Below are 26,681 nucleotides of genomic sequence, written 5' to 3' on the forward strand. Positions count from 1 at the left end.
CTTTAGATGGTGATTTGGCAATATATATTCATCGAGTGCGCCGTCTCCAACCCCAAATCATTTTTTTTTGTGTGTAGTTAGTCCAAGGTGCATGTACGCTCTTTTAACGCCACGATTTACGGGACACTAAGTGCGGTAAAGTGATCTTCGCGGCGAATATCTCGTGGTCACTTGCGTCGAGTATTTCGGCAGACATCATGTGAAACACTGTCGTAATTACAGTAAAATAAATCCAGCATATCAGTTTAAATAAAGTTAAACTATTTGAACTCTGGGGTTTCACATTCCAAATCCACGACCTGATTATGACTCCGTAGTCGGCTATCGGGATAAGTTTTGACCATCTGGGGTTCTTTCATGTGAACCCAGTGCACGGTATACAACGATTGTTTTTTTTTTTTTCGCGCCTTCATCGGAGTGCGGCCACCGCGGCCTGGGTTGAACCCGCGACCTGGGGCTCAGCGGCTAAACAACGTGTAGTCATTAGGCCACCGCAACGGGTATATACGAATTCCGTGTGCGGCATCCAACACATACTGTTCGAGACCATATCTACAGTATAAATATATGGCATCACAAGATGCCGACGACATTTTTGTTCGGTCGCATATTCGCTGCCCGTGCACTTGACATTTGAACAGCTGAAATCCCCGGCTACTATGGAGTATACGGTCATCGTGTAGCGAGCCAAGATCCAGTGACTAAAGTGACATCAGCAAGTTAGCAACGCGGGAGGCTGGTAAAACGAACGCGAAGCTATGCATATGTAACGCGGTCAGCTGAGCGGTAAGCCTACACTATACCGACACGAGACTGTGTAAATAATTTTTTTTTTATCAGAATACCACTCCGCCATGCGTGTCTCTGACTCTCCTGAAAATTTGGTATTCTTGTGGAACTATTTCGCTATCCTGCACTGATTTGTTAAGCCATGGCTCAATTGCAAAAAAGACAATATCAGGGTTCGCCTTTTTTGGGCCAAACCATGAATTATCCAGTTTTATTTTTTATGTTTTGGCAGCGTAGTAGCAGAACACTGTGTTCTGCTCTTTCTTAATGTAATTGATTTCTCCTTTCTTTCTTAGTTTAGCTGCAGTTTACATATACCCTCATTCCTACAAATGCCTCTCCGTTGATAACTAGCTTGTCGGGGACCAAATAAACTTGATGTTGAAGTTGCCATGACCCTATAGCTTGCGCCCAACGTCTATGACGCTGCGGAACAAGTCTCTCGATGCATATATATACTTGGTTCCTTTTAGGTTCCTGCCAATGCTCAGGATCTCTTCAATATACTTGTATGAAATGAAGTTCACAACAGTCGGGCGGGATCGGCCTGTGCTGTGTCTGTTTATTCTTTAGGCTCCCTGCATTGTTCCAGCAGTTGCATTCAGCTTGTCTAGACAAAACGCGCGGATAATGCTTTCGGAACGTTCTGAACTTTCACGAGGGCCGTTCTCCCCGATTCCGTCGAACACCAAATTTAGCCTCCTGCTTCAATTTTCAAGATCATATAGATTTTGGCCAGGGTTGCCGCGTTCTCAGATTGCATTTATTATCTGCTGACCTTATTCCCCAAACTTGACCCGTATTTTCAAGTACATATTCTTTACTCTCGAGAGATTCAATTCATATTCTGAAATCTGCCATGAAATTTTCTACTTTTCCACGGCATCGTGCACCCAGTTAAGACTGCGAATAATGATTGCTTCACGATCAGGCCCGAGGTTCTCTTCTATCTCGCCTGATGGCATCAACAGATGGACAAGAAACAGTTTTGCAGACCAACAAGAAACTACTACATCTTTGCGGGAAAGGCATCATCAACAAAAAGCGATCGTCAGTTCGGGAACAGGGAACATTTTTTATCTGCAGTAAGTAAAAGTTATTAAGAACACGTTGTCGCAATCGCTGCCGCCTCTCTCACTGAAAGCCGGAACGCTCTGCGTACGCCTTCTTGAAGTTCCCATTCAGGTCACGTTGCTGTCGACGTTCTCATGCGCAGAATGTAGCGGCTATCAATGCAGCGATCTTTCACAATCCAACGATGATCCTGCTATCGGTAGTACGCATGGTTTCGTCGGTGGCTATCGTGAAGCTGGTGCAGACCTCTTGCGTTGTGTGCATCGCTGCCATTGACGGCGATTCTTGAAAGCAGGAGCTGCAGTAAGCAACATGTTGCAGTCGCTGGCGTTTTCCCCACGTCCTGATTCCGCACTGCTATGTAGTATAGAAACAGTAGGATGGCCGTTGATATGCTTCATGTGATTGAGTTACTTTCTCTCTCTCTCTCTCTCTCTCTCTCTCTACGCGTTCTCACTTTTGATGTGCGTCGTACTTACTTGATGTCGTGTCGTCCTTTCGTGAAGTCCCTTTGGTGACGTAAATTTAACACTGCATATGCTAAGAAAGCACGGAGACGATGACACAAACATACCAGCGTTGACCTTTGCGTCAAATATACAGGTCAATGCTTCCGTTGCGAACGATGGTTTTGAAAAATTATCCCACTAACCTCATTACGCGTCTGGCGTCGAAAGTGACGTTATTGCCCTAAAGCGCAGGTCACGAGTTAAGCGTATGTAAAATAAAATAAAATAAATAAATAAAAAAGTGTGAGGTCAGTGAAACGAAAGCCTGAAGTGCCGCCTAAGAATCGTTTACTTAGCCTGGCGACGACAGCTGTAGGCCGTAGACAACACAACGATGCCATGACGGCGTGGCGACATAGATAAAACAACGTAGACGTCACCAAGACAAATTCAAAGACGCGCCAGAGGTCGTCGACGCGCAATCGAATTCAAGGATAGTGGGACAGAAAAAGCTTTATTTCGTATCGATGTTTATTTCGCTTCTTTTTACTTTTTTGCCAGGGAAGCATAATAACAAGCATGGTGATCATGATAACAGCGACGGAAATGGCATATCCATTGATGGAATGGGTGACTCGCCATACGTGCGCGGAGCTCCGAGCCGTAGCGACCTACAGCCGGCTAACGACGGGCTACATCATCAGCATCATCAGCATCATCATCATCATCATCATAATCTTCTTCTTCTTCTTCATGGTCGTCGTCGTCGTAATCGTTGATCTCAGTGGTTATCAGTACAGCGTATCAGACACCATGTGCAGAAAAGCCGGAAACCCGTGGTCCTCAGTCAAGGTCGCAGCGATGAAGTCTCCTTTATAGATAACTTTTCAACGAAGAAACGGATATTTTTCAAGCCAGGATAGAACTTTACAAAATACACAATATTCAAGCTCATTCTGCGTTCTATTCCTTCATAAAAAGTTTTAGCTTGCTCGTAAGCTCTTACGGTTTACGGATTACCGGGTTACCGAAGCCGTGGACGGCAATACACCAAAAGCTGGCAGCGACAACTTGTGACTGTGTGTCCAACTACAGGAGGGCGGTTAACAGGAGGGAGGATGCTTGAAATGTTTAATAGTGGTCGAGCAAGGAATGTCGCTGAAAACAAAGTTTTGACAAGGGGGCTTGACTTCGTCAGGGCAGCAACTGCTTTCCTTAGCAACTTTTTTTATGTACGTGAAGCTGACCCTCCCCCACTTTCAGCGGGGGGCGAGCATAAGAAGCCGGTGCGCCGAGTAAGCAGAAGCCAAGAAAAAAAAAAGAAGTAGGAGGCGCGGAGGGACTGCGGCGGATGAGAAAGAAAGGAAAAGAGGGGAGGGATGGCGGTGTTTGTTATGGAGAGACAGCAGGTAGGGAAACTGCTGCTAGTTTAGAACCCCGGCTGGTAAAAATGGAACTGATTGCAGACATGCAAGCATGCACTGACAATACCGCAGGCCCATCTTCCGGGAAACAGAAAATGATATGTTGCGCGAACACGTGAAAAGAAAAAAAAGAAGAAAAACGAGAGAGAGAACAGACATCAACAACAACAACGAAAAAAGGCGGGGGGGGGGGGGGAGAATGATAAAACGAAAGGCGGTAGAAGAAACTGAGTTTTGTAAAGACATGTTCCGTTGGGAGTGAAAGTACGAATATAGTAAACATAAGAAGCCGAGCGCTTGAAGAAGACTAACAAAGACGAAGCAGACGCGTTCATTCAATTTCAGTACTTGTACCGTTTGAGAAATCGGGTGTAACGCTGTGGAGGCTAGATATACTTTTATTGCGATTGTCAGGATTGGGGGCTCAATCCCATCGCTCGAGATCCGTTGCCAAGATTGGAGTCCGGCATGAATTCGAAGGTAGCTGGCCCATGCCGTCGTCCAACTTAAACACGCTGAGGACGTTGATGAAGGGAAGAACTGCTTCTCATCGAGAACGAGGAAAATGGTTTTATTTACAGAAATTAAATCAGTCTAACATGACTGCTTAAGAAAAAGAGTGTCAGTCCAACATGACTGCTCAAGAGAAAGTGTGTCAGTCCAACCTGACTGCACGAGAGAAGTGTGTCGAGCCTCCGCCCAACAGCCGTTTTTTAAACGCACGGTCCTTCGGCGATACAAGGCAGCGAATGTTCGTTTCGTCATCGCAAAACTAGCCGCCTCCCGCGACAAGGTGACGCACACACACACGCAAACACACAGGTGCGAAGGACTGGAGCCGACGACCGAGGGGAGTCGTTCCGGGAAGCTCGGAGACATCCTGGGTAGCTCGTTGTCCCGCCGCGGCTTGCTCATGCGTAGCGAAATCAGGTTCGCGCTGGGGACCTCGGGCACAATAGTTCGTCCGTCGAACCCGTTTCGTCACAACGGAGATGGGGCTCGTGGATGGAGGCGGTTTTCAGCACAAAGCCCGCTTCTTCGAACGCAGTCTAGCTGCAGCGACGGAGAGTGGGGGATGCGCGCCTTGTCCCCCAGTCGTAATTGGGTGGCAATTTTTCCTTGCAGCTCGCCATTCTTAACAGCGCCTCCATGGCCCGAAAAATCTCGACTGTCTAGCGCTGACAACCGCTAGGCAGGAAGAGAACGGCAGGTGGTCAGGGGGGGATTGATGTCCTGGCTCGCAGCGACCACTTGTGTATTGATGTCACCGCCCCAAAACATCCAACAAGGACAGGCAACTGCAAAATGAACCCCACAACACGGCTCTGCGCCGAGATGACGTGCATTGGCTCTCACTTTAGACTCGCTAGGCTTAAAAAAAAAACAACAACAGAAGTGCAGAAACAAAAAATGCTGCATTTCGCTATGCCAATTTCTGAAGCAAATTCCTGCTGACGAATTCAGCAATCATGGATGGAATCCTGCTAAATGAGAGGGGATCCTCTTCGCTTAATAACATTAGCACTAGTAACCCTAAAATTTAGGCGGGACCCTCAAACGCAGAATTCAAATTAGCCTGCTCAAACCATCCGCATTGCTATGCAACTTTCCCTTCTTATATCTAACGGAAAAGTTGTACTCTTGGAGAGTGAGGCTCCATCGGAGCAAGCGGCCATTTTTGTGTGACATTTGATTGAGCCACGTCAGAGGACAGTGGTCGGTCTCGAAGATGAACTTCGCTCCGTACAAGTAACACGACAACTTCTGTGCGGCCCAAACTAAACAAGCACATTCCTTCTCTGAAGCGCTGTAGGCTTCCTCTCTTACATTTAGTTTACGGCTGGCATAGAGGATAGGATGCTCCTCGTTATCGTCGCCGACCTGACTAAGTACCACGCCCATACCTCTGTCGCTTGCGTCGCATTGAACTATGAATTCCTTTGTGTAGTCTGGCGCGCGAAGCACAGGGCGAGAAACCAATAGCGTTTTCAAACTTTGGAAAGCGTTCTCTTTGTCCTTATCCCAGTGTACGTTACTCGGTGCTCCCTTTCGGAGGGCGTCTGTTAATGGACTTGCCATTTGCGAGTAATTCGGAATGTACCGTTGATAGTACCCCACAAGTCCCAAAAATGAACGAAGGTCCGTTTTCGTGCGCGGCTGAGAAAATCCTCCAATCGTAGCTATTTTCAGCTCCGCCGGCCGTCTCATGCCCTGACCGACAACATGGCCCAGATAAGTAATCTGCGAACAACCAAACCTACACTTTTCCGCTTTCATCGTCAAGCCGGCTTCCCTCAACCGTGAGAACACCTGTTTGAGGTGCGATACGTGTTGTTCCCAGCTGTCCGAAAAAATTGCCACGTCATCAAGATAGGGCAAGGCGAACTCCTGCAAGTCTTTTAGGACAATATCCATTAACTTAGAGAAGCTAAACGGCGCGTTCTTCAGCCCGAAGCTGAGTGCGAGAGGGCGAAAAGTGCCTACAGGCGAGATGAATGCTGCATAGCGGTTGGCACTTTCTGAAAGGGGAACTTGCCAGTACCCCCGCACGAGATCTATAGTTGAAATGTATTTAGCAGCGCTAACTCTTTCAATTCGTTCCTCAATGTTGGGTATCGGGTACAGCTGATCCCTAGTGATGGCATTTAACTTCCTGTAGTCAACACACGGACGAGGGTCCTTGTTAGGGGTTTCTACCAGTATTAGCGGTGACGTGTAGTCACTCTCAGCGGGCTCAATAACTCCCAACTCTAGCATGCGCTGTATCTCTGCCTCCATAATCTCTCTCTGTCTTGGAGACACCCTGTAAGGCTTTGATCTTACTGGTTCGGTTGATGTCAGCTCAATTTCATGCGTTATCAGTTCCGTTCTACCCGGCCGATCGCTGAATCTGTCGAGATATTCCCCTAACACCTCTTTTAGCTCATCTAGCTGCTCGGGTCTTAGAGCGTGCGAGCTTACCGAGTGCTCGACTACTTCTTCTAGACCGATTTCAGAGTTGGAGGTCGCCCTATACTCCTTAAACTTGGTACTAATGCCATCCAGCTCTTTGATGGTATAGTTAACGACTCCGCTCCGCTCTACATACGGCTTCATCAAATTACAGTGATATATCCTCACTTCCTTCCTGCGACCGGGCATTCTCAAAGCATAGTTAGTGTCTGAAAGTTTGTGCAACACTTTAACGGGCCCGTCCCAGTGAACTTCAAGCTTGTTCTTTCTTGAAGGTTTGAGGATCATTACCTGGTCTCCGGCGTTAAACTTACGAAGCCTCGCATTCTTGTCGTAATAGAATTTGGCGTTCTTTTGAGCTACTCCCATGTTCTTTCCGACTAGTTCTTGGGTTGCGCTTAGCCGTTCCAGTAAATTTAGCACGTATTCAACCACTGTTGGACTCTCACCTCTTTCCTCCCACATCTCTCTTAACATTCTCAGTGGAGAACGGAGTGTCCTCCCATACACTAGTTCTGCTGGTGAGAACCCTGTCGCTTCATGTGGAACCGTTCGCAAAGCAAACAAAGTTGCCGGCAGACAGTTCTCCCAGTCCTCCTTATGCTCGTAACAGAGCGCACGCAAAACTCGCTTAAGCACCGAATGCCACCTCTCTACACTGTTTGACTGAGGGTGATAGACAGAACTGTGTATTAACTTTACCCCGCACTTTTGCAAGAATGTGGAAGTCAGTGCGCTCGTGAATACTGACCCTTGATCTGCCTGAATTTCGGCTAGAAACCCAACTCGTGCAAACACTGTTAAAAGCGCGTCTACTACTTCGGTGGAACTGAGCTCTTTCAAAGGGATTGCTTCTGGAAACTTGGTAGCCGGACACAGCATGGTAAACAAGTACCTGTAGCCCGATTTTGTTTTTGGAAGAGGCCCTACCGTGTCTATTACAAGTCGTCTGAAAGGCTCTGTTATTAAGGGCACTACCTTCAGTGGAGCTTTCCATGTCTCTCCTGGTTTACCAGAACGCTGGCAGGCGTCGCATGATCTTACAAAGTTTTCTACGTCTTTGAAGCAGCCAGGCCAGTAGTATTCCATAAGCAATCTTTCCTTTGATTTGTTTATGCCTAGGTGGCCGGACCACCCATTTCCATGACAGAGACTCAAAAGGTCCTCCCTATACTTAGTAGGTACGACTAACTGATCTGAAATCCTACCCTTTCGATCTCTGTAGTGCCGATACAACAAACCTCCTCTCTCATGTATCGTCACGTTGCGCCTAGCAATGCCTTCTTTAGCTGTGTCATGTAATTTAGCTAAGCTCTCATCATTCTTTTGCTCAGCTGCCAGTGACTCTTTATCCACACGTAAGAGCTGATCAAAGTTCTTTGAGGCCGGTGATAATAACGACCCTGTCTCGCTTGTGAGTGCGTCAGCTTGCTCTTCCTGGAGGCTAGAACTTTGACATTCAAGTGCTACGCTCTCATTGAGCTGGTCAGCTGGCAGGCTCTCCTCAACTGTTCTTTTGTCCCTCGGGCCTTGCTCGGATTCGGGTATTGAAGTTATCCCCTTTTCTGCTTCCGCTGGAGGAGTGTGTGCATTTTCCACCGAAAGCGCCGCGATCTTACGAGCTTGGCCTCGGGTCAATGCCTGTACTATGCCCTCTCCCAGTTTGAGCCCTTTGTCACACAGTAACCGATTCGAACGATTCGAAAAGATGTAAGGATACTGCAGTGACAAAAATTTGGAAACTGCAGCCTCAGTCTCTAGCTCCCCGAATGGTCCATTGATTTTGACTTTGGCCATGGGCAGACACACGCTGTGTTCTTCTACAACCTGTTTTATCCATGCTACTTTTCCGGTCAAGTCATCTACCGTCACGTAAGACGGATGGACAATGTCCATCGTGGCGGCACTGTCTCTTAGCACTCGGCATGGTTTTTCATTAACTTGCAGGTCGTGAAGATATGGACTTAAAAGTTCCATATTCTCATCCTTTTCCTCCACGTAGGAGAAAACTACGCTAGACTTCTCGCAGTTTACAGCTATATGTCCCAGTTTGTGGCATTTGTAACAGCGCATTGGTCTAAAAGATTCGAATTTTCTTTTCTGTTCTTTTTGTGCGGTTTCTCCGTTAAGTTTCTCCTCGCTCTTTTCTGCGGGCTTTTCCGCCATGTCTACAGGCTCCGATCGTCTAGTCTGCGCACCCTTTTTGAACGGAAATGGTTCCCGCGGTCCATTTCGACCGTCCCAGTTTCCCTCCTCGGCGTTCAACTTTCTACGGGTTGCGTACTCTTCGGCTAATTCAGCCGCCCTTTCCACAGTGTTTACATTACCTCTGTCTTGCACCCACAGTTTCACAGCTTGGGGGATGGTTTTGTAAAACTGTTCTAGACACATGCATTCAATGATCATGTCTCTGCTGTCGTACGCTTCCGCGCTTTTAAGCCACTCGACAAGGTTGGCCTTTAAGCTATATGCAAACTCCGGATATCCCTCGCTATCTTTTTTGCCTGTGCTCCTAAACCTTTGCCGAAAAGCTTCGGCTGAAAGGCGGTATTTCTTCAGGAGACTAGCCTTAACTTTTGCATAATCATATGCATCCTGTACACTCAGTCTGGCGATTACTTCCGCCGCCTCACACGGCAACATAGACAGCAACCTCTGTGGCCATGTATTCGGGCCGAAGTTCATCTTTTCGCAAGTCTTTTCAAAATTGCTTAGGAACAAGCCTATGTCGGTCCCGACCTCAAATGGCTTTAATAGCCTGTCCATGCGGTACGATTCTGCCTCACTTCATCGTCCCAGAGCGCCTTCACTTCCTTGAGACAACTGCAAACGTTTGCTTTCAAGTTCAAGTTGCATTTTTCTTAACTCGCGATCTTTATCGCGTTCTTCTCTTTCCCGTTCTTCTCTTTCTCTTTCCCGTTCTGCTCTTTCTCTTTCCCGTTTCTCTCTCTTTTTGAGAAGTTCCAATCCCATTTCAATATCTTCCTCACTGGCCTGTTCGGAAATGATATGCAATAATTCTGATCTTAGCATTTCCTCGCGTACATCTAGGCCCAGTTCCTCACCAACAATCAACAACTCGTCTCTCAGCAGTGTCCTTAACCTATTGACTGCTGCTTTACTGCCTTGATTCTGCTCTCTAAATCTAGCTAGGAAAACACAACCTAGCTAACACACAACAATCTAGCTTTCCTACAGTTCTAAACAGAACAACCACAAAATGAAGCCTAGAGAGTCAAAGCAAGAATCAAGCACTCACCGCAGATACAGCACCATGTCGCAAAGTCCATCTCACCGCTGTCAGCCAATTGTCAGGATTGGGGGCTCAATCCCATCGCTCGAGATCCGTTGCCAAGATTGGAGTCCGGCATGAATTCGAAGGTAGCTGGCCCATGCCGTCGTCCAACTTAAACACGCTGAGGACGTTGATGAAGGGAAGAACTGCTTCTCATCGAGAACGAGGAAAATGGGTTTATTTACAGAAATTAAATCAGTCTAACATGACTGCTTAAGAAAAAGAGTGTCAGTCCAACATGACTGCTCAAGAGAGTGTGTCAGTCCAACCTGACTGCACGAGAGAAGTGTGTCGAGCCTCCGCCCAACAGCCGTTTTTTAAACGCTCGGTCCTTCGGCGATACAAGGCAGCGAATGTTCGTTTCGTCATCGCAAAACTAGCCGCCTCCCGCGACAAGGTGACGCACACACACACGCAAACACACAGGTGCGAAGGACTGGAGCCGACGACCGAGGGGAGTCGTTCCGGGAAGCTCGGAGACATCCTGGGTAGCTCGTTGTCCCGCCGCGGCTTGCTCATGCGTAGCGAAATCAGGTTCGCGCTGGGGACCTCGGGCACAATAGTTCGTCCGTCGAACCCGTTTCGTCACAACGGAGATGGGGCTCGTGGATGGAGGCGGTTTTCAGCACAAAGCCCGCTTCTTCGAACGCACTCTAGCTGCAGCGACGGAGAGTGGGGGATGCGCGCCTTGTCCCCCAGTCGTAATTGGGTGGCAATTTTTCCTTGCAGCTCGCCATTCTTAACACGATATAGCAGTTATATGGACACCCCAGGCGCATTTCTGCCGTCGCCGTGAGGTTCCGTATGAGTGAAAGCCTGTGAGGGTGAGCCGGTGAACGCGGTTCAATCACGCATGCGCGAGCGAGGAACGCGGCCCGTATGCGTGCCCTCTCCTGTCGCGCGCGAGGCAGGGGGTCAGGCGAGGCAGTAGGGGCGTTCTTCTCCGGCGGCTGCTAGGGTGCCTCGATCTCCTCCTCGCTCACCGCTCCGTACAGAGTGGAAACAACCGCGGTCGGACGCCGTAGGGACGCGTTGCCAGCGCTCGTGCATATTGAAAGCGATCGGCGACGTGGACAAAGTGCTCGTCCGCGCGGGCCTCATCTTCAAAGCGATCTGCGATAACATGATCTTAGCTTCTAGCGCGAAGTGAACACGGACACAGAAAGGAGCAGACAGGACGAGCGCTAACTCTCAACTAAATTTTTATTAAAGCGCGCTAAAAGCCAAGATCATGTTAACGTACCAACTCGCCCAACTGTCTATCCTTTTGCGATGAAAACAGTGAAAATTTTTCTTTCCTCTGCAATTCTCTCGCGAATGATTTTGCGATTATAGCGGCGACGCCGACGGGACGTCAAAACGACCAGAGGATAGTGAGCCCGTAACAGGTATCGCTCTAAAAAGGCCAACGTGCGGGCTCGTGCACTAAACCAACAACGTTGGTTTAGTATAGGGGACCTTTGTAAGTGAACAATAGAGGGCGCTGCTATGCAATTATCCGGTGTTTTCTTTATTTTTATTTTTTTTGTTGCAGAGCGCTCTCGTCATTTCACGTGCCCTCCGACTGCCATGGTGCGCTCAAAAGAAGGGCTGCTGCAACTTAACTGCTGTCCCAGTGAGAGGCGACGACAACGTCGTTCTGCTGCAAGTGAGACGTGCCTTTGTATATGCGGAACTGCAATATATGTGGGAAGATTTCAACATCACGCCAAAGAACAAGTGGATGACTGATAAGGGGGAAAGTAGGCGATGGTACTCGTGGAAAGCGGCGGCCTTGTATGGGGCATAACGGAAGGAAAGAAAAGGTGGCCTTTTTCTAGAACGTTGCTTTTTCTTTATTTCGTTAGTCCATTGTTAAGAACCCCAAAAAAATATGATGTCTTCATTTTGATCGTACGTTATCGCTGACTGCATCATGTCGAGCCGTTTAATGTCATCGAAAAAGATATCGCCACTGTGTCTGTTGCAGTAGTTTGAAGTTCGACACACGCACGTGCACGCACGCAGTTGCCTAGGGGACCGGCAAGAAGGCAAAAAAAAAAAAAAAAAAAACTGACAGGGCAGGGCGTCTGCCTCTCGAAGACCCAAATTCACTCCCGAAATGACACAATGCTCAGTGTTACAATTTCACAAAAGCTATAACAATGCAGAAAAAGAAAAAAAACACTAGCCATTAGACACAAGAAGTAGGTCAGCTCAGTGTAGTAGCGCTTTTGTACGTAAACATACATAAGTAAGAATTATTACATTTAAGTCACAGGAAAGTAAACAAGTTATGCCAAAAAGATGACAAAATTAACGCAGGCAAATGACAGCGAAAGATTGATTGTCGTGACTTCCAAATGACAGAAAGTGTAAAAAAGAAACAGAAAATAATTTTTGGCGACATGAAGCATGACACAAGGTTTATAATTGTTTTGATAATAAATATGAATGCACTTTCCTTTTAAGTATGAGCCGATCGCCTCAGTCAAGGTAACTACACAAGGGTGTTGGTTAAAAAAAAAGGCGGAATCTTATAGCTCAGTTTTTCAGTGCCGTAATCGGTGCGTGGTTTTACTTTTTTATATATTTTATGGCATAGGCTGTGGCAATGGTCTTTCGCAACATGACTCTCAAAGAAAAAAAAAAGAAGAAACTTGAAGGATTAGATTTTACTGGGTTGTAATTAACTATGGCCAACTTATCTTTATGACGTTTGTAATGGCTGGTACCTCATGTTCCTGAAAAACTGCTACCTGCAGGTTTAACTGCGCAAGCGGCACACCGTCGCAACTTGTTCAATCCTAGCAAGACAATTTGCGAGAAACCAAATGAGTTCGCGGCGTTGAATTTTTATTTGCTTGTCTTCAGCTTTCGTTTCCACTTCCCTTATTATTTCTGCGTTTTAATCATTAATGAGGAAAACGCAAGTAATTTTCTTTCTTTGGCTTCGATATCTGTCGGCTTCATATAATTGTCAGGAGAGATGTAATACTATCGCCTTGATGTTTGAATCGCTTGGTTAACACGGGCGTTCATTTGATATGTTGCTGTCACTCGCATCATTGCCTGCTATCTGAGCGAAACAGCGGAGATTGCAATAAAAATAAGAGGTGGGGTGGAACTAGGCCTATCGAAGGATGTCGAAGTCGAAGGACATCGAAACTCAATTACATGTACTGACGGTACTTGTGGTGTTCGCACGGTCGGAGCGCAGGCGTATCAAATACAGTCGTGTTTGCATCGTATACGTGCATTCTACGATACTTACCGTCATGCACCTGTCATGACGCGCACTATAGAGCAGTGTGCACAAAATGTACCAGTTTCGGAAGGCGTGACTATACAGGGCAGCAACAGCCGTCGCAAGTTCTTTTGCCGGGGAGGAGGTGGCCATGGCTGTTTATTGTTTTACCCCTGCGGCGTGGCCTGAAGAACCGCAGGGTTCTTTTTTTTGTTGTTGTTGTTGTTGCTGTCCGCACTTGCTGCGCTAGGTGCACGCCGAGCTCGGTCAGCGTGTTGTTATCAACGAGCAGCGGGAGTGCGAAACATGCAGAACTCTTGCCTCGCTTGTGAAACGCTAGCACTTGGTGAGCTCTGTAGTGCATCAACCTCGACCGGGAAGCGTTTAAGATCGCGTTGAATTTCTTTTTCTTTCTTACTTTAAGTTCGAGGTGAACTGCTGGTGCCAGAATACGTGCACTCGCCAAGAATAAGATACATCCAATCAACTAGACAGACGATAAACAGGACGCGGGATAACCTTCCCGAGATATACACCCGTACACTGCGCCACCTCACCCATAAATAGCCGCGCGCCCATGCTTACGTCTTCATTGTGATCAAGGGACCCGTACGGGGCCCGAAACCTCGGTTCTTTATTTTTATTTTATTCTTGGCGAGTGCACGTTTTTTGGCACCATCATGTTTCCTCGCCAGACAAGTTTTCGTCGAACTCATGACTATGAGATGAACTGCTCTAAGACATAGTAAGAAAAAAAAAAAACTTATTTAATTCATACAACTCCGCGTCGTGCAGACAGACCACTAGAGTGTCATGTAGTGAGGGTCATTTTGAACCGACGCGCTGAGGACACAGCATGCCGGTCACTGCAGAGACCAGACCGTCTGAGAGCAAGGGCTCCGGGATTTATGTGGAGCTCTCGGGCAAGACCCAGCAGCTGCACGCGCGCGACAATTTGCGCTGCGTTCGGGCCGTGTTCGCCTTCGCGATTCCCGGGGCTTTCTTGCGAGTACTTGGTGTCGTGCAGAGAAACGCGCTTTGCTGCATCGTTCGGGCCGGTTTGAGCGCTCGTGGAGAAAGCGCACGATAGGCAGTATTTTGTTCTGCTAGGTTATGCTTTACTGGCGATCTGTCAGTTTATCATGTCTGACTGGTTAATTTTGGGATGAAACAAAATTTTATTGGGCCCCGCAGTGCCTCGTGTTCTTACGTGCGCTTACAATTTGGCTTACAATTTTGGCTTACCGCAACCACGCACCACCAGGGTGGCCAGTCAGCTTTGAGCGCACCAGCTAATTCGTGCTATAAGGATGAACGCACGACAAAGATTAGCTGACATGGGCTAAGGCTGGGATTATCGATGGCACAGTGGCTGTAACCGTACGCGAAATCCATAACGCTATGCTAAAACACTCTGTTCATCACGACGTGCGTGAGCTCGACGGTTTGTATATTGTTACGGTAATTAACGTTCGTTACGGTCGTCACATGGCTGACTTTCAGAGCAGCCAGCCAGACATCAATGTCGCGTTCTTCAAGATGTATTGCATGTAAGTCGCTATTGCTAACAGTTGTTCCGTCTGCTTCAAACGAGAAGAGCCAGAATTAATTCTAGGGTTTTATATAGGTGGTCAAAAACAGCGATCCAATTATGAGGCACGTCGTAGAGAAGGACTCTGGATTAAATTAGACCACCCGGGGTTCTGTGGCCTGCACCCGAATATGCGCGGTACACGAGGGTTTCTGCATTCCGCCCTCATCGGATATGCGGCTGCCGTGAACGGTATCGAACCCGCGACCATGATCTCAGCGGCGCAACGCCATAGCCGCTGAGCCAACCGCGGCCGGTAGCCAGAGTCTTCAGTGACAGTAACAACGGCAAATAATAGTAACAATAGTAGGAAAATGATAGTAACAACGGCAAATAATAGCGCGACGCGCAGGATAAACAAAAAAAAAAAAAAAAGAAGAAAAAAAAAGGCGCGACATGCAGTGACGCGTATCTTTCTTGGCGCCTTGTTTGTGTCGCGCTGTCTTTTTTTTTCGTTTGCTATAGAATATACAAACATTTACAGTATTCCGTCCTTCTAAGTGACAATGTATATTTTTTTGCCGACAGTGACCAACTGTGATTGTATGTCTGTGCTCCTTTCTTTCTTTATCTCTACTTTGTTATCACTTTACCCCCTCCTCCCCTCTTTCCCCAGCGTAGGGTAGCAAACCGGATCTCCCCCTCTGGTTAACCTCCCTGCCTTTCCCCTCTCTCTCTCTCTTTGCGCGACTCATTATTAGCGACAGCGGACGTCACTGAATGTGTCAAAATCACTGACTAATTAAGTGAAATGAAGTGACGATATAAATATTAAGTTAATTGTTTTAGTTAACTCACGTAATGGTCGTCTGTCGAATGTGGCGCAGGTTTCCATATTCGTTTTACTGCGATGGTTGTTGACAGCTCTAAACTGGGTTTGCTGTGTTCGTTTCTCGTTTCCGTTACGCAGTCGTCGTAATCTGCCCACCACCGCCTTCTCCTCCTCTTCCTCCTCCTCTTCCTCCTCCTCCTCCTCTGGTAAGTAAAATGCGTTGGCTAGGCCATTGTGCGCATGCTCCAGCAATCCCATATGAAAGAGCGCACGTAGATCTGTGAATCCGGCACTTCGTTGCGGACGTTGGTCGCGGTAGGCGGACGTTAAACTACGAATGAACGCTGTACCTTAGCGGCGTGAAGCACGCGGCACGCTTGGCGCACTTCGACCGGCGCTCGCTGGCATGACTTTGAACACGCCTTATAAGCTGCGGCGGAATGTGCGCGCTTGGTAATCTGGGCTGGGTGTTGTGCGCAACCAAGACTCTGAGAGAGCGTCGAAGTCTATGCGTGCATTTCTGAGGCAGAGGACGAAGACGACGTTAGCTTGATTTGCACGAACTCGACGCGAGCGTGTCGGTCAGCCCGATCTGACTGCTATTGCGTGCGTCTTGCCAAGCTGGTATAGCGAGACATTCCTTGCAAGCGGCTTGACACAACTCGCCTCGACGCTCCCTCGGCCCGACCCGCTAGATGCGACCGGCTTTCGACTGAACAAGCCGAATCCACCCGGCTGTACTAATGTAAACGTAACTGTTGTGCGCATCGCAACGGATGTTGAGAATAACCGCCCGATTCTCCGCCGCTCCTTCCACTGTGGTCACGCGCGCAGGAAACAACGCAAAAGCGACAAATGCCTGCGTCCCTTTCGAGAACCTGCAGCTGCTGTCGCAGTGAATGCCTGCGCTCAGGGTCGTAGGAATCCCCAAAGTCGGCAGATTTTTAAAAAATTTTCTTGCGCACCTGTGCGTGTTCGCTGTGCTGTTTGCGTGCAACTGGCTTAGAGTGCCCACCTTGGTTCGCATCGCTTTTCCTCCTCTTGTCCTCAAAAGAGCACCGGGGCGTCCTTTCCTCGTTGCCGAACCGATAAGGACACATTCTATCTTTACCCACTCTACTCTCTATCTCATCTCCTTCGTCTTTGTCACTCTCTCTCTCTCTCTCTCGCCTGACATAGTCATTGCTTCATACAGTGGAAACCTCCTCGTGTTGTCGCTGTACTTCTGGTCCGTGTTTTTCTCGTTCTGCAGCACTGTGTACTCCTGTCGTGCCATGAAGTTGTTGCCGTCGCCTGTCGTCGTTCACTTAAAAAAGAAAAAAAAATGTGTATCTAAAAGAAATTAAGAGGGGGACATCTTTAGCTCCGGCTATACCGGAATACAAAATTCCCTATACTCAGGCAAGAATAATGAAAAAAAAAACGAACAAAAAGATTAGCACTCACTAGACACACAAACAAAAGTCACTAGCGCATAAATAGTGTCGCTATTCGGACGTGAGCACCTGCAGCATGGACCAGTACCTGGGACAGTCATCCATCACACAGGCGAAGTGGAGGGGGAGATATATGCACGAGTTCTTTCATGTGTACATACGTATGCAGCATCAATATTTGCACGTTGACCTGACCGCTGGGGACAACAACACTGCTGGGATCTCGATACGTTAAAAAAAAGAAAAAGCCGTGACTACGATATTCTTGTCGTTGCTCTAGATCCCACAAAAGAGGGCAAACTAACTGCTGGAGAATGGGTCGGTCACCTCCTCACCCTCCTGCCCTCTTCTCCTATCTCGCCCTCATTTCACCTCTGATAGCTGTTTCCGCGGCTAAACGCGCGGAGCAAAGCTGAGTGACTCGAATTAGATGTCAGCAGAGACGACGTTTACCAGATGTTTCTTTCTTGAAAATCTGAATTAGTCTGATTACTTCAAGAGGCGGACTCTATACTTCCACGGGAAATCGAAATGCATAATTAATTGAGGGGAAAAATTTCGCTATTTGGCTTTTTGACTTAGGCGTCCTGGGAAATACATTACAGTTTACGAATTGGAGCCGGTGAGTTCTCAACGCACATTGGTACGTATCCATCTAGAAGGAATTCCTCGGCGGGGCATTGATTTCTAGATGTGTCTTCCGCGAACTGCGTCATGAAATTAATTGTTGTACCATTAAATTTGTCCTGCACTGTTAAGAGCGTGCTTTGTCGAAAATAGGCGAGTGGGGAAACAGTGCATTTTGCCGCAAATGTGATGGCGATTACTTCAAATCTGGTGCTAGCTTCAAAGTTCACTTCAGTTCTCTGAGAAATCAGTGGCTTCAGTTTACTAATCGCCACGTGTACCCTAATATGGTTAGTAAAATTTCATTATTTCATTTTCTTAACCAATCGGCTAAATATTTACTGCGATTTCTTACGCAATTAATTTCTGAATCTTAGAATAATCAGCTACAGGCAATATTTAAAAGTTATGTTAAAGGATTAGTACATGCGCTGACATTTCCGGCTTTTCAGTTCTTGTGCGTTAATTTAAAGTACTAGACCTCGAAATCGTAGAAAATGGGCTGGTAAGACTCGGAGAGCCCCAAGCAAGTTACTCTTAATAGCTGTTCAACGACCCATCTTCGGTTTCATTTCTTAGGAGGTCCACATCTGTAGTGAGATCACGACGTGGAAATCACGTGGGTGCAGGACATCGCGACGTTGGGGCACTCTCTGCGGCTTGATCGGTTTTCTGTTAGGCTGCCACGTGGTGTGAAGCCCGATATGTCGCAGCAAGTAGCAGACAACCGAGCGAGACGCAGCGAGTGCTGAAACTTCGCGATGTCTTGCTCCCTCGGGACCACCTTTTCCCTCGTGACGTCATGACACAAAACTCCTGGGAAGCGAAACCAAAGTTCGTTCGTTGAAAAGTTATCATACTAAATTACTTAGGGCTGTCCGAGCCAGAAATGTCATGCCAGTACATCTTTAACATAAAAAAAAACATGCTTCTTTTTTAAGACACATTGGAATCTATGCGAGGCTCGAGTGAAGCGGTTAGTTGTCTTGTGTACAACTAACGGCCATGCGTACCGTTGTGTTTACTCTCATCCCATGCAACGTGTAATTTGATACAATGTTGATGCTTATACGCCTCGAAGGGCGCAACTTTGATGTCAATAAATTATTTTTAAATTTACGCACTGCGCCGCTCACAAGCTATGGGGAAACACAAACACCGAAATCAGGCGGGTCCACAGTATGAGACGTCTATGCAGTGACGTCGCGCGTACGGAGGCAATGCATGATGCTTGTCGAGGGAAGCACACGTGCTAAAACGTCGTCGAGGGAATAATGGCGATGGCAGTTGTATATGCACAGAAAAGTACGGCACGTATCTAGCTACATTTAAGGGTTATTTACCTCTCGTGCCACAGTGGCTCGTATACCCCATTCTGGAGGATTGGCCAAGAGCGGCCACTCAACCGGGGGCACGTACCGAATGGATAAATAAATGAAAATTAAATAAATCAAGCAATTCATTAAATATAATGCGTCATTCGATTAACACGTCGGTGTGCTTTAGAGGTACCCGTGAGTCGACATTATTTGTTCAGGTTTTATGTAGGAACGTTCGTGTTTTGTTGTTATGGGGGGGGGGGGGGGGAACAGAGGCATGCTTACTCGCACAGCTCTGCCTGTCAGCATGCAAGGGTTGTGCAAACGCGTTCGCTGGTTCTTTAGTTTGGCGCACATGTGACCTTAGTATATATATATATATATATAGCCAAAGTATATTCGCCGATACATCGTACGACCGAGCAGCAGCCACTGCAAATCCAGGAGGGTAGGCGAAGAATGCTTCGCTTTAATAGAATAAACGCCTAGTATTTAAACTTTCATCAACACAAGGATGGTCTGGCTCCCTCCTAGCTGCGCCCGTTTATGTGTAGAAGAGACGATCATGCTTTCTTATTCTGTCACTGGTTCATGCATGAAATAAATAAATAAAATAAAATAATAAAGGTAACGTTTATTCAAATTGGGAGTGAATTTTTGAATTTCTGTATTTTTTTTTCTTTAGGAGCTTCCTCCCTTGGACACTGTCACCAGGGTGCTTGAACAGTTGTTGCATAAGTTATAATTGTTTTATGGCTATACTCTAGCTAAATTTCTTATACGTGGTGTAGTTTTCATTTCTGGGGTTATTCCCGAAATATTCTTGTCGTTTTCAGTTGGTACTGAACGCCTTCCGATTCCACCCGAGTCTCGACCATTCTCTCACAGTGGGTATCATGAGCCGTCAACATAAAACAAACAAACAAACAAACAAACAAACAAACAAACAAACAAACAAACAAACAAACAAACAAATGTTGGACAGACGGATCACCGCGGACTGTTTACCGTAATTATGTCGCGATGACTTTTTTTTTTTTGGCGGGGGCTTTCCTTCCTCACTTGAGAAATCGACGTCGATCAGAGCAAAAGGGAGTCGGCGCTTCGTACGAGACGCGTCGGAATGGGACCTTTTATTTGGGTCAACGGTCAACCGCCGCTGCGATGTACCGGACGGATGACTGGCGGAGACGGCACGGGGCTGCCTCGTGCTACCTACATGTGCCCATCCCTTCCTTACCCCGTTCTACAAGTGAAGATTCTGGTGAAGAAATATGGCACGAAAGAGTTCTTCACTCCATACTAAGCACTAAAAAGGGACTGACCTTGCTCGATGGCCGTTCAGGGAACAATATCTGTTCCTGGAGTCGTATTTTGAATCGACTCCTTTTGATTTATCATTCGTGTTGCGATTGGTCGTTATCTCCCACCGAGTTGCCCATCCAGCTATCGCTAGGATCGGCTACTCGATGGGAAGATAAGAAAGGAATAGATTCGGGCGTACAGTATCCTTACAAAATATTGCCGCTGATATGCACTCCTGGCTGTGTCATTTGGCGCGTTCCCAAACCAGCAATGCTGAAACGCCTCATCCAGTGCAGCTTTTCTTCGGCAAAACAACCTGAGTGAAACGCTTTTTTTGTGTGTGTGTGCTGTGTTGCGCAGATGCATATCGGGAAAAGTTGTGCCGTCGCGCACCGAGAGATCGTCGTGCTAGGACGAGAAGAAGGTGTGTAAGGAACCTTGAAAAAAGAAGGAGCTTCCGCAGGAGCATACAACCGCGCAATCATGCGTATATCAACGCGGCATCCTCGCCGCTCCTCCTCTTCGGCGACCACTCGAAGGCGAGGTGAGTAGGCAGGCGGCGCTCTGCTTTAGGACGGAGGGGAGGAGAAGATATCTCACCTCGGCGAAAGGAAAACACCGTCGTCTTAAGCTCATTACAATGAGCGCGATAAGAATAGTACGGACATATATTCAGATAAAGCGCGCACCGAGGCCCTTCCGGAAGGCTCCTCCTGCACACGTGTGTACAAAAGGGCTGGCCCCCCCACCGTTCTCCCGTCCTCTCTTCCTCCTCCTTACCGGCCAAACATACCCGGCGTAAGCATCGTGTTTCTCCGGAGACTGTGCCCCTGGCGACACTGGGCAGTCAGCTGTGTAGTTGACGTTGTTACCCCCAGCAGTTACTCGCGCCCAGCGCTGCTCCTGTCGTGGCGCGAGCAGGGAACTCGTTCGTTGAACTGCGCCCGCTGCCGGGTCTGTGTCGTCACTTCACGTGGTGTGCCGTGGTGCTGAACCAGCAGTATTGCAGCCTCTGTAAGCACGCCGGTCGTGTGCAGTGGCGCCTCCTGTGTAAGTAGGGCTCCGCTGTCTGTGGGACTCCATTCCTTACGGGGTGCTTCACAGCGCGACTTGCGCGGGATACGGCCTTCAAGCAGCAGGCACGCACGTCTTCCACGCATTTCCTGCCGTCCCATTGTGACACCGGTGAATTGGGCGTCCTCATACAGTGCCGTGGTGGTCTCCGAGGTGTGCCAAAGAGCGGTTGCGGTGGCAGCGGAGGAATAATAAGAGAGGATGCGGCTGACGCCCAAGGAATTGGAAGGACTGCTGGTGCACCAGGCGGGGTATCTGGCCCAGAAGCGATTGGCGCGTGGTCTGCGGCTCAATCATCCCGAAGCTGTGGCCCTCATCGCGTGTCAGGTGAGCGTGGAATCTGACAGAGTTCTTGCGTGTGCGCGACTGGCACTTTCTCGTTACCTTTATAGTCTTGGCGCGGAGAGGTTGTCAGTCGGGGACAGGTGGCTGGACCACCACAGCATGTACTTCTGGCCGGTACACGACAAATGCGGTCGACAGTCGACACGCCGTGGCGAGTCATCTGCACGTATAATCATAATGCGTCGAATTTATAAGGGCGTTCCAGCGCATTTTGTTGGTATTGAACATCCGAAAGCAACGCGGCTTAAGCCAGACAGCGCCAACTCGCGGTATCGGTGCTACTCAGTTGCCTAAGGTCGACATTACCAGCGAAAACTTCGAGATCTTGATCGTGTGGGAAGTTGCACGCATTTTCGTTTTATTAAAGCGAAGCTTTTTTTGCCTCTTCCTTCCACTTTTATACTGCTGCTGCTGCTGTTGTGTTGCACGCCGCGTGAGGAGGTGGTTTTCCCGCGCGAAAACCAGTTACGCAGGATGGAGGTTTCTCGCCTTCTTTTAAATTACCTGCAGGACACGGGTTTGGCCTCCACATGGTGACCTCATGAGTGACTATTTGTAATTGTGAGGTCTGTGGCTGATTTATGTGATTTATTTACTTTAAGTGTCGCTACGGTGGAGCAATTGCCGGCAGAAACTGCAAGGCTAATCCCACCAGTAGCCTACAACCACTCAACTCAGGTTACTCAGAGCGTGCATATAAATGGCATGGGCATGGCAGAGCGGAAAGGTGACGCGACAAACTCGTTTGAACCTTTCAATCACGTCGCTACAAAGCCCTGTGGAGCTCTCGGGGCATCGCCACAATACCCTCTTGACTGCTGTAATTATGCGTGACCCCACGCAAAAGCTTGCATAAACTGCAGCGCTTATCTTTGTACTAACGTGCAAAAAATCCGGAGGGAAGGTAGGAATAGATAATATAGAATTGTAGAGAAGAGATAGAAAGAAGAGGCAGAGAATGGGTAGAACTGACGCAGTCGATACAGGGGGAGGGGGGGGAAGGCGGGAAAAGGAAAGGCGACAGAACGCCACTACTGGACAATACAGCGGTTGCAGACAAATTGGATAAATTTAATTTCAAGGCATGGTGCGTACCAGAAAACTAAACACTGCGCAAATCTATAAAGCAGACAACTGACACAGAGCGTGCGCACGTAAAATCAAAACTTATGTGCTCGCCGCGGTAGCTTTGCGGCTATGGCGTTGCTCGACGTCGCGCGTTCGATCCCTACCGCGGCAGCGGCATTTCGACACAGGTGGAATTCAACAGCTCTCGTGCAGGTAAATTTAGGTGCACGTTAAACAAATCCGGAGGGTGAGAATTACTCCGCGGTCTGCCAATACGGCGTGCCTTATAATGAGATTGCGGTGTTCGCAAGTACAGAGCACCGTAATTCAATTAAAGTTTAACGCTTCTGCCACTGTGCGATGTGCGATGCACAATTCTAACCTTCTTGGAGGCGTACAACAACGCCTGAAGCAAACACATCTCTTTGTGTGTTCTGTGTACTACTCAGACAGCAGTGGTGCACGCAAGGTAACGTTTAACTTCAACTCACCACTCTCGTATTGCATTAAGCGCCGTCAGAACCCGCCTGCAGCTAAAAAAGAATTGCCTCAACTAAAAGAAATTAAACATTCGCCGTCACCGAAATTGTCAGTTAGACGCCAAACATCACCGAAGTTGTCAATTAAAGCAAACAGAACACAAAGCTTCGCTTACATCGATTCCTACAGCACGCGGTATCCGCATCATTTTTTTTTTCTTTTAAACTTCTACCGGACGGTTCATTCGAACGTCTCTCTAGGCACCCGGCTATTAGCTGTAGTGCAAAGGCGAACCGAATTCTGTGAGCGCGTTTCAACTCCCGGACTCGTGTGCTGTGGGGCTATGAAGGTTGCGGTAATGTTTTCTTGCTAACTATACAAAACACGTGATGAGAATCAGAAGTCCCACTGGTTGATGATTCACTGTCACCGAACGAAAGATGGGCTACATTCATTCATTCATTCATTCATTGGCTTTTGAGCCGTTACATATGTTAGCACTGTCCTGAGACAACGTTTTTCCATTCCACCAAAACCCAGCATGTGGGATCTTTCCTTCTCTTCCTTTTCCCCGCAGTTAAATATACCTACCTAACTCAACGATGATGATGATAATCCAAGTAGGGTCAAGTACTAAAGACACGACAAGAGTAGCCGACGAGGGTAGTCGAGGGTCCCATCGAAGTAAGGAAGACGCGGACACTGAGAGAATCATAAACCTGCACTTCTGTCGAAAATTTCCAAGCCACTGTTAGCCTTATCGGACATGTCGCGCCGCGTGCTCCAAAGCCCCGGATATTGACAATAGTAGGACTCCTCATTCTACCTGCAAGTTTCGGAGTGTCGAGGCTGTCTGCATGCAGCAAGGTACGACATAAGATATGACCACTGGCGCTGTGGCCTTGAAACATTGGCCGTGGTACATTGAGAAGCTGACGACGAATTCCGTGTACGGGATAGACGGTATCTTTCTTTCTCTTGGAAACGACGTGCGTGTTCTGGGGAACATAGCAAGTAAACAACTCGAAGTAAGCGAACCCTAAGCACGAGGTCTCGGCCACCGTGTTAATCTAAAAGAAAACGTTGGTGCCGGCGGTGTACAGCGCCGCAGTGCGTCTTCCTCGTGAACAGCACAGGACGCCGGCGTCCTTTCGTTCCTGCCTAGAGCGTTTGCATCACGCTGTGCTGAGCTTTCTGTCGTGTTCTCCTGCTGACAGCGGACGCGCTGCGCGAGTCTTCAAAGTCGGGACGGAATGCAGCGAGAGCAGGCGTTACACAGTATAGGAACGCGACCCTCAGGGCGTTGAACTTGTGCTCGCTTTCTCTCAATTGCGGCTTTCTGCAGCCGTTGCGTGTCGCGCGGCCGAGCGAGCCCGGAGAAGATAGCGCGGCACCGCCTGAGGGGGCTTCCGCGGTGTAGGCCACGGACTGCACGGGGGCGGCGATGACCGCACGGCGGCAGCCGGCGGATAAGACAGGTGGGCCGGCCGCTTCAGGCAGGTTCTCCACATCGGCAGCCGCGCTGGCGCTCAGTTACCGAAGGGTCCAGGCCGCGCGGACTCCGCGCATTGTTTACTGGACAAACAGCGGCAGCGTATAATGTCGGTTACGTCTCGCTCTCCAGACGAAACGTCTGTTCTTTCTTGCGGCGCTTATCGCGATGCTTGTTGTCGCATGTGTCGTCTTATCTCAGCTCCTGTCAACGAAGCACTTCTGGACGAAAAGGAAGAAATAAATTAGGAAGAAGCCCGATTCCTAAATAGCAAGACTCCAGACCACCGTGCTCGACACATTGTGTAAGCCCATTTGTAATGCACGTGCGCATTAAGCGTTCCTGTCGCGTTCTTCTCCCGTCCCTTGGTGCAAGGATAGCCGGCTATGTAGTACAGTGTACTTCAAGCGGACCTCCCTTCTCTACTAAAGTGGATCATCCTGCGTCGCACCGTCTGTTCTTTCCGTTACGCCGGCGGTGGTCATCCTAATTACCGTGCGGTTGTTTTCGGGCCACCACCTCATCATCCCCAGCGCCTCACCTTCGTAGTAGAGCATGGAGAAAAACCAAAACTCTGCTTACCAGCGCGACTGGGATTCCAACCCACGGGCGCCCCTATTCCCTACAGAATGTCGCAGCTAAGCTGGTATATCACCCCCCCCCCCCTTTGCCACGGGGGCCTCCCTGGATTCGGCCGTGACGGGGAGTCGGGGACGACGTCGTTTGCGCCGAAAAGTTGTTCTTGAAGAAAAGGTAGCGGTTTCCACTGTGAGAGGCACGCTGCTGTCGCAGTAAATGAGTTCAGAGATGGAGGGATGCGGACCATATATGTGTTGAAATGAAGCCAAAATTAGATTTACACGTCTTTTAGTTCGATAAGCATTCCAGAATTTTCTCAGCGTTTGCACAAAGGAAGAAGCAGTGCGCAGGACGCACGAAAGCTATCGCTCCGGGTTATCAGTCTCTCAACGGCGTTGCGACATGTCCGACTTTGTGACCTCCTCTTGGCATAAACATCCTTCCTCTCCGATGAGAGTATTTGAATAGATTGATAAGGAACCGGCTCATTGCCTGGTGACCTTGTCGGCTGTACGTTTGATTCGCATAGAATGTGCGCTCGCTTCACTCTTCTGTGGGCTTTCCCGTTTTAAGGAAAAAGAATAAGGTTATAGCCGCTGTCAAGTTACTGCCCGCGTTGGTTTGCGCACGTTATGCCGAACCAACAAATGGGAGCTGGGAACCGCGCGCGGGTTAACGACACACAAATAAGCGCTGTTAGAGCGATGGATAATACTTCACACACCCTCATTAAACCTCGAGGTACTCCGAAAATGCGTATCAGGAGCAGACTTCTAGTTCACATACTTCCATTGTGAAACTACCACAGCCGTAAACGTTCTTTAACGAACGTTTTCAATTACTTCTGGGTGGTTGACTGCGACATACTAACAAAACTTGCACGATGGCTTATGCGCTATTTTCGCGCGCGCTATGTAATGTCATATGTCGTCATCAGGCAAAAAAAAGAAAAAAAAAAAGCAGTACACTTTTTTTATGGAGGGGGGGGGGTGACGCAGCAACATTACGAACATCACTCAATGGCTGCCACTATAGTTATTAGACGTCTTGAGGGTAGTACTGCACAATGTAAAAGGAACACGTACAATGGGCGCTATAACGTAAAACTATTCCAAACTTTTCTATTCCAATTCTGCTATCAGCCCTCCACGATTGGTCAAAAACTTTTTTCGACCACCCCCACTTCACCTGTCTCTCACGCGACGTCACGAAAACCGCGATACCTCGCCATCTGATATGATGTGTACACACTGATTATGCATGATTTCACAGAAAAAAGAAAAACAGTTATTTCTGATTCGACCCCTTTTCGCCATTAGCCCTCGGCTACTGGTAAAAAGTTTTCGGGCTGCACCCACTTCACCTGCCTGTCGCTGCGACGTCA

General features: G+C 48.2%; 1 protein-coding gene across 7 annotated transcripts in view; it reads left to right on the forward strand.

The window, feature by feature from the left end:
- The window catches only part of LOC126518526 (urease subunit alpha-like), a 145,056-nt gene that overhangs the window by 7,964 nt on the left and 110,411 nt on the right, over positions 1-26,681 (forward strand). For 2 of the 7 annotated variants that reach the window (XR_008610014.2, XM_055065243.2), the window contains exon 1: positions 20,968-21,660. The exons of 1 other annotated variant lie outside the window; for it this stretch is intronic. Coding sequence is in view for 5 of the 6 variants with exons in the window: in XM_055065243.2 (XP_054921218.1) it covers positions 21,535-21,660 (126 nt within the window). In the remaining variant the exon portion in view is untranslated. Of the gene's footprint in view, positions 1-11,517; positions 11,632-20,967; positions 21,661-26,681 lie in introns of those variants that run through there. 4 more of the 7 variants (XM_055065213.2, XM_055065217.2, XM_055065221.2 and 1 more) reach the window with 4 other exon arrangements.

Source organism: Dermacentor andersoni, chromosome 3 (genome assembly GCF_023375885.2).
Source record: "Dermacentor andersoni chromosome 3, qqDerAnde1_hic_scaffold, whole genome shotgun sequence".
Taxonomy (NCBI): Eukaryota; Metazoa; Arthropoda; class Arachnida; order Ixodida; family Ixodidae; genus Dermacentor; species Dermacentor andersoni.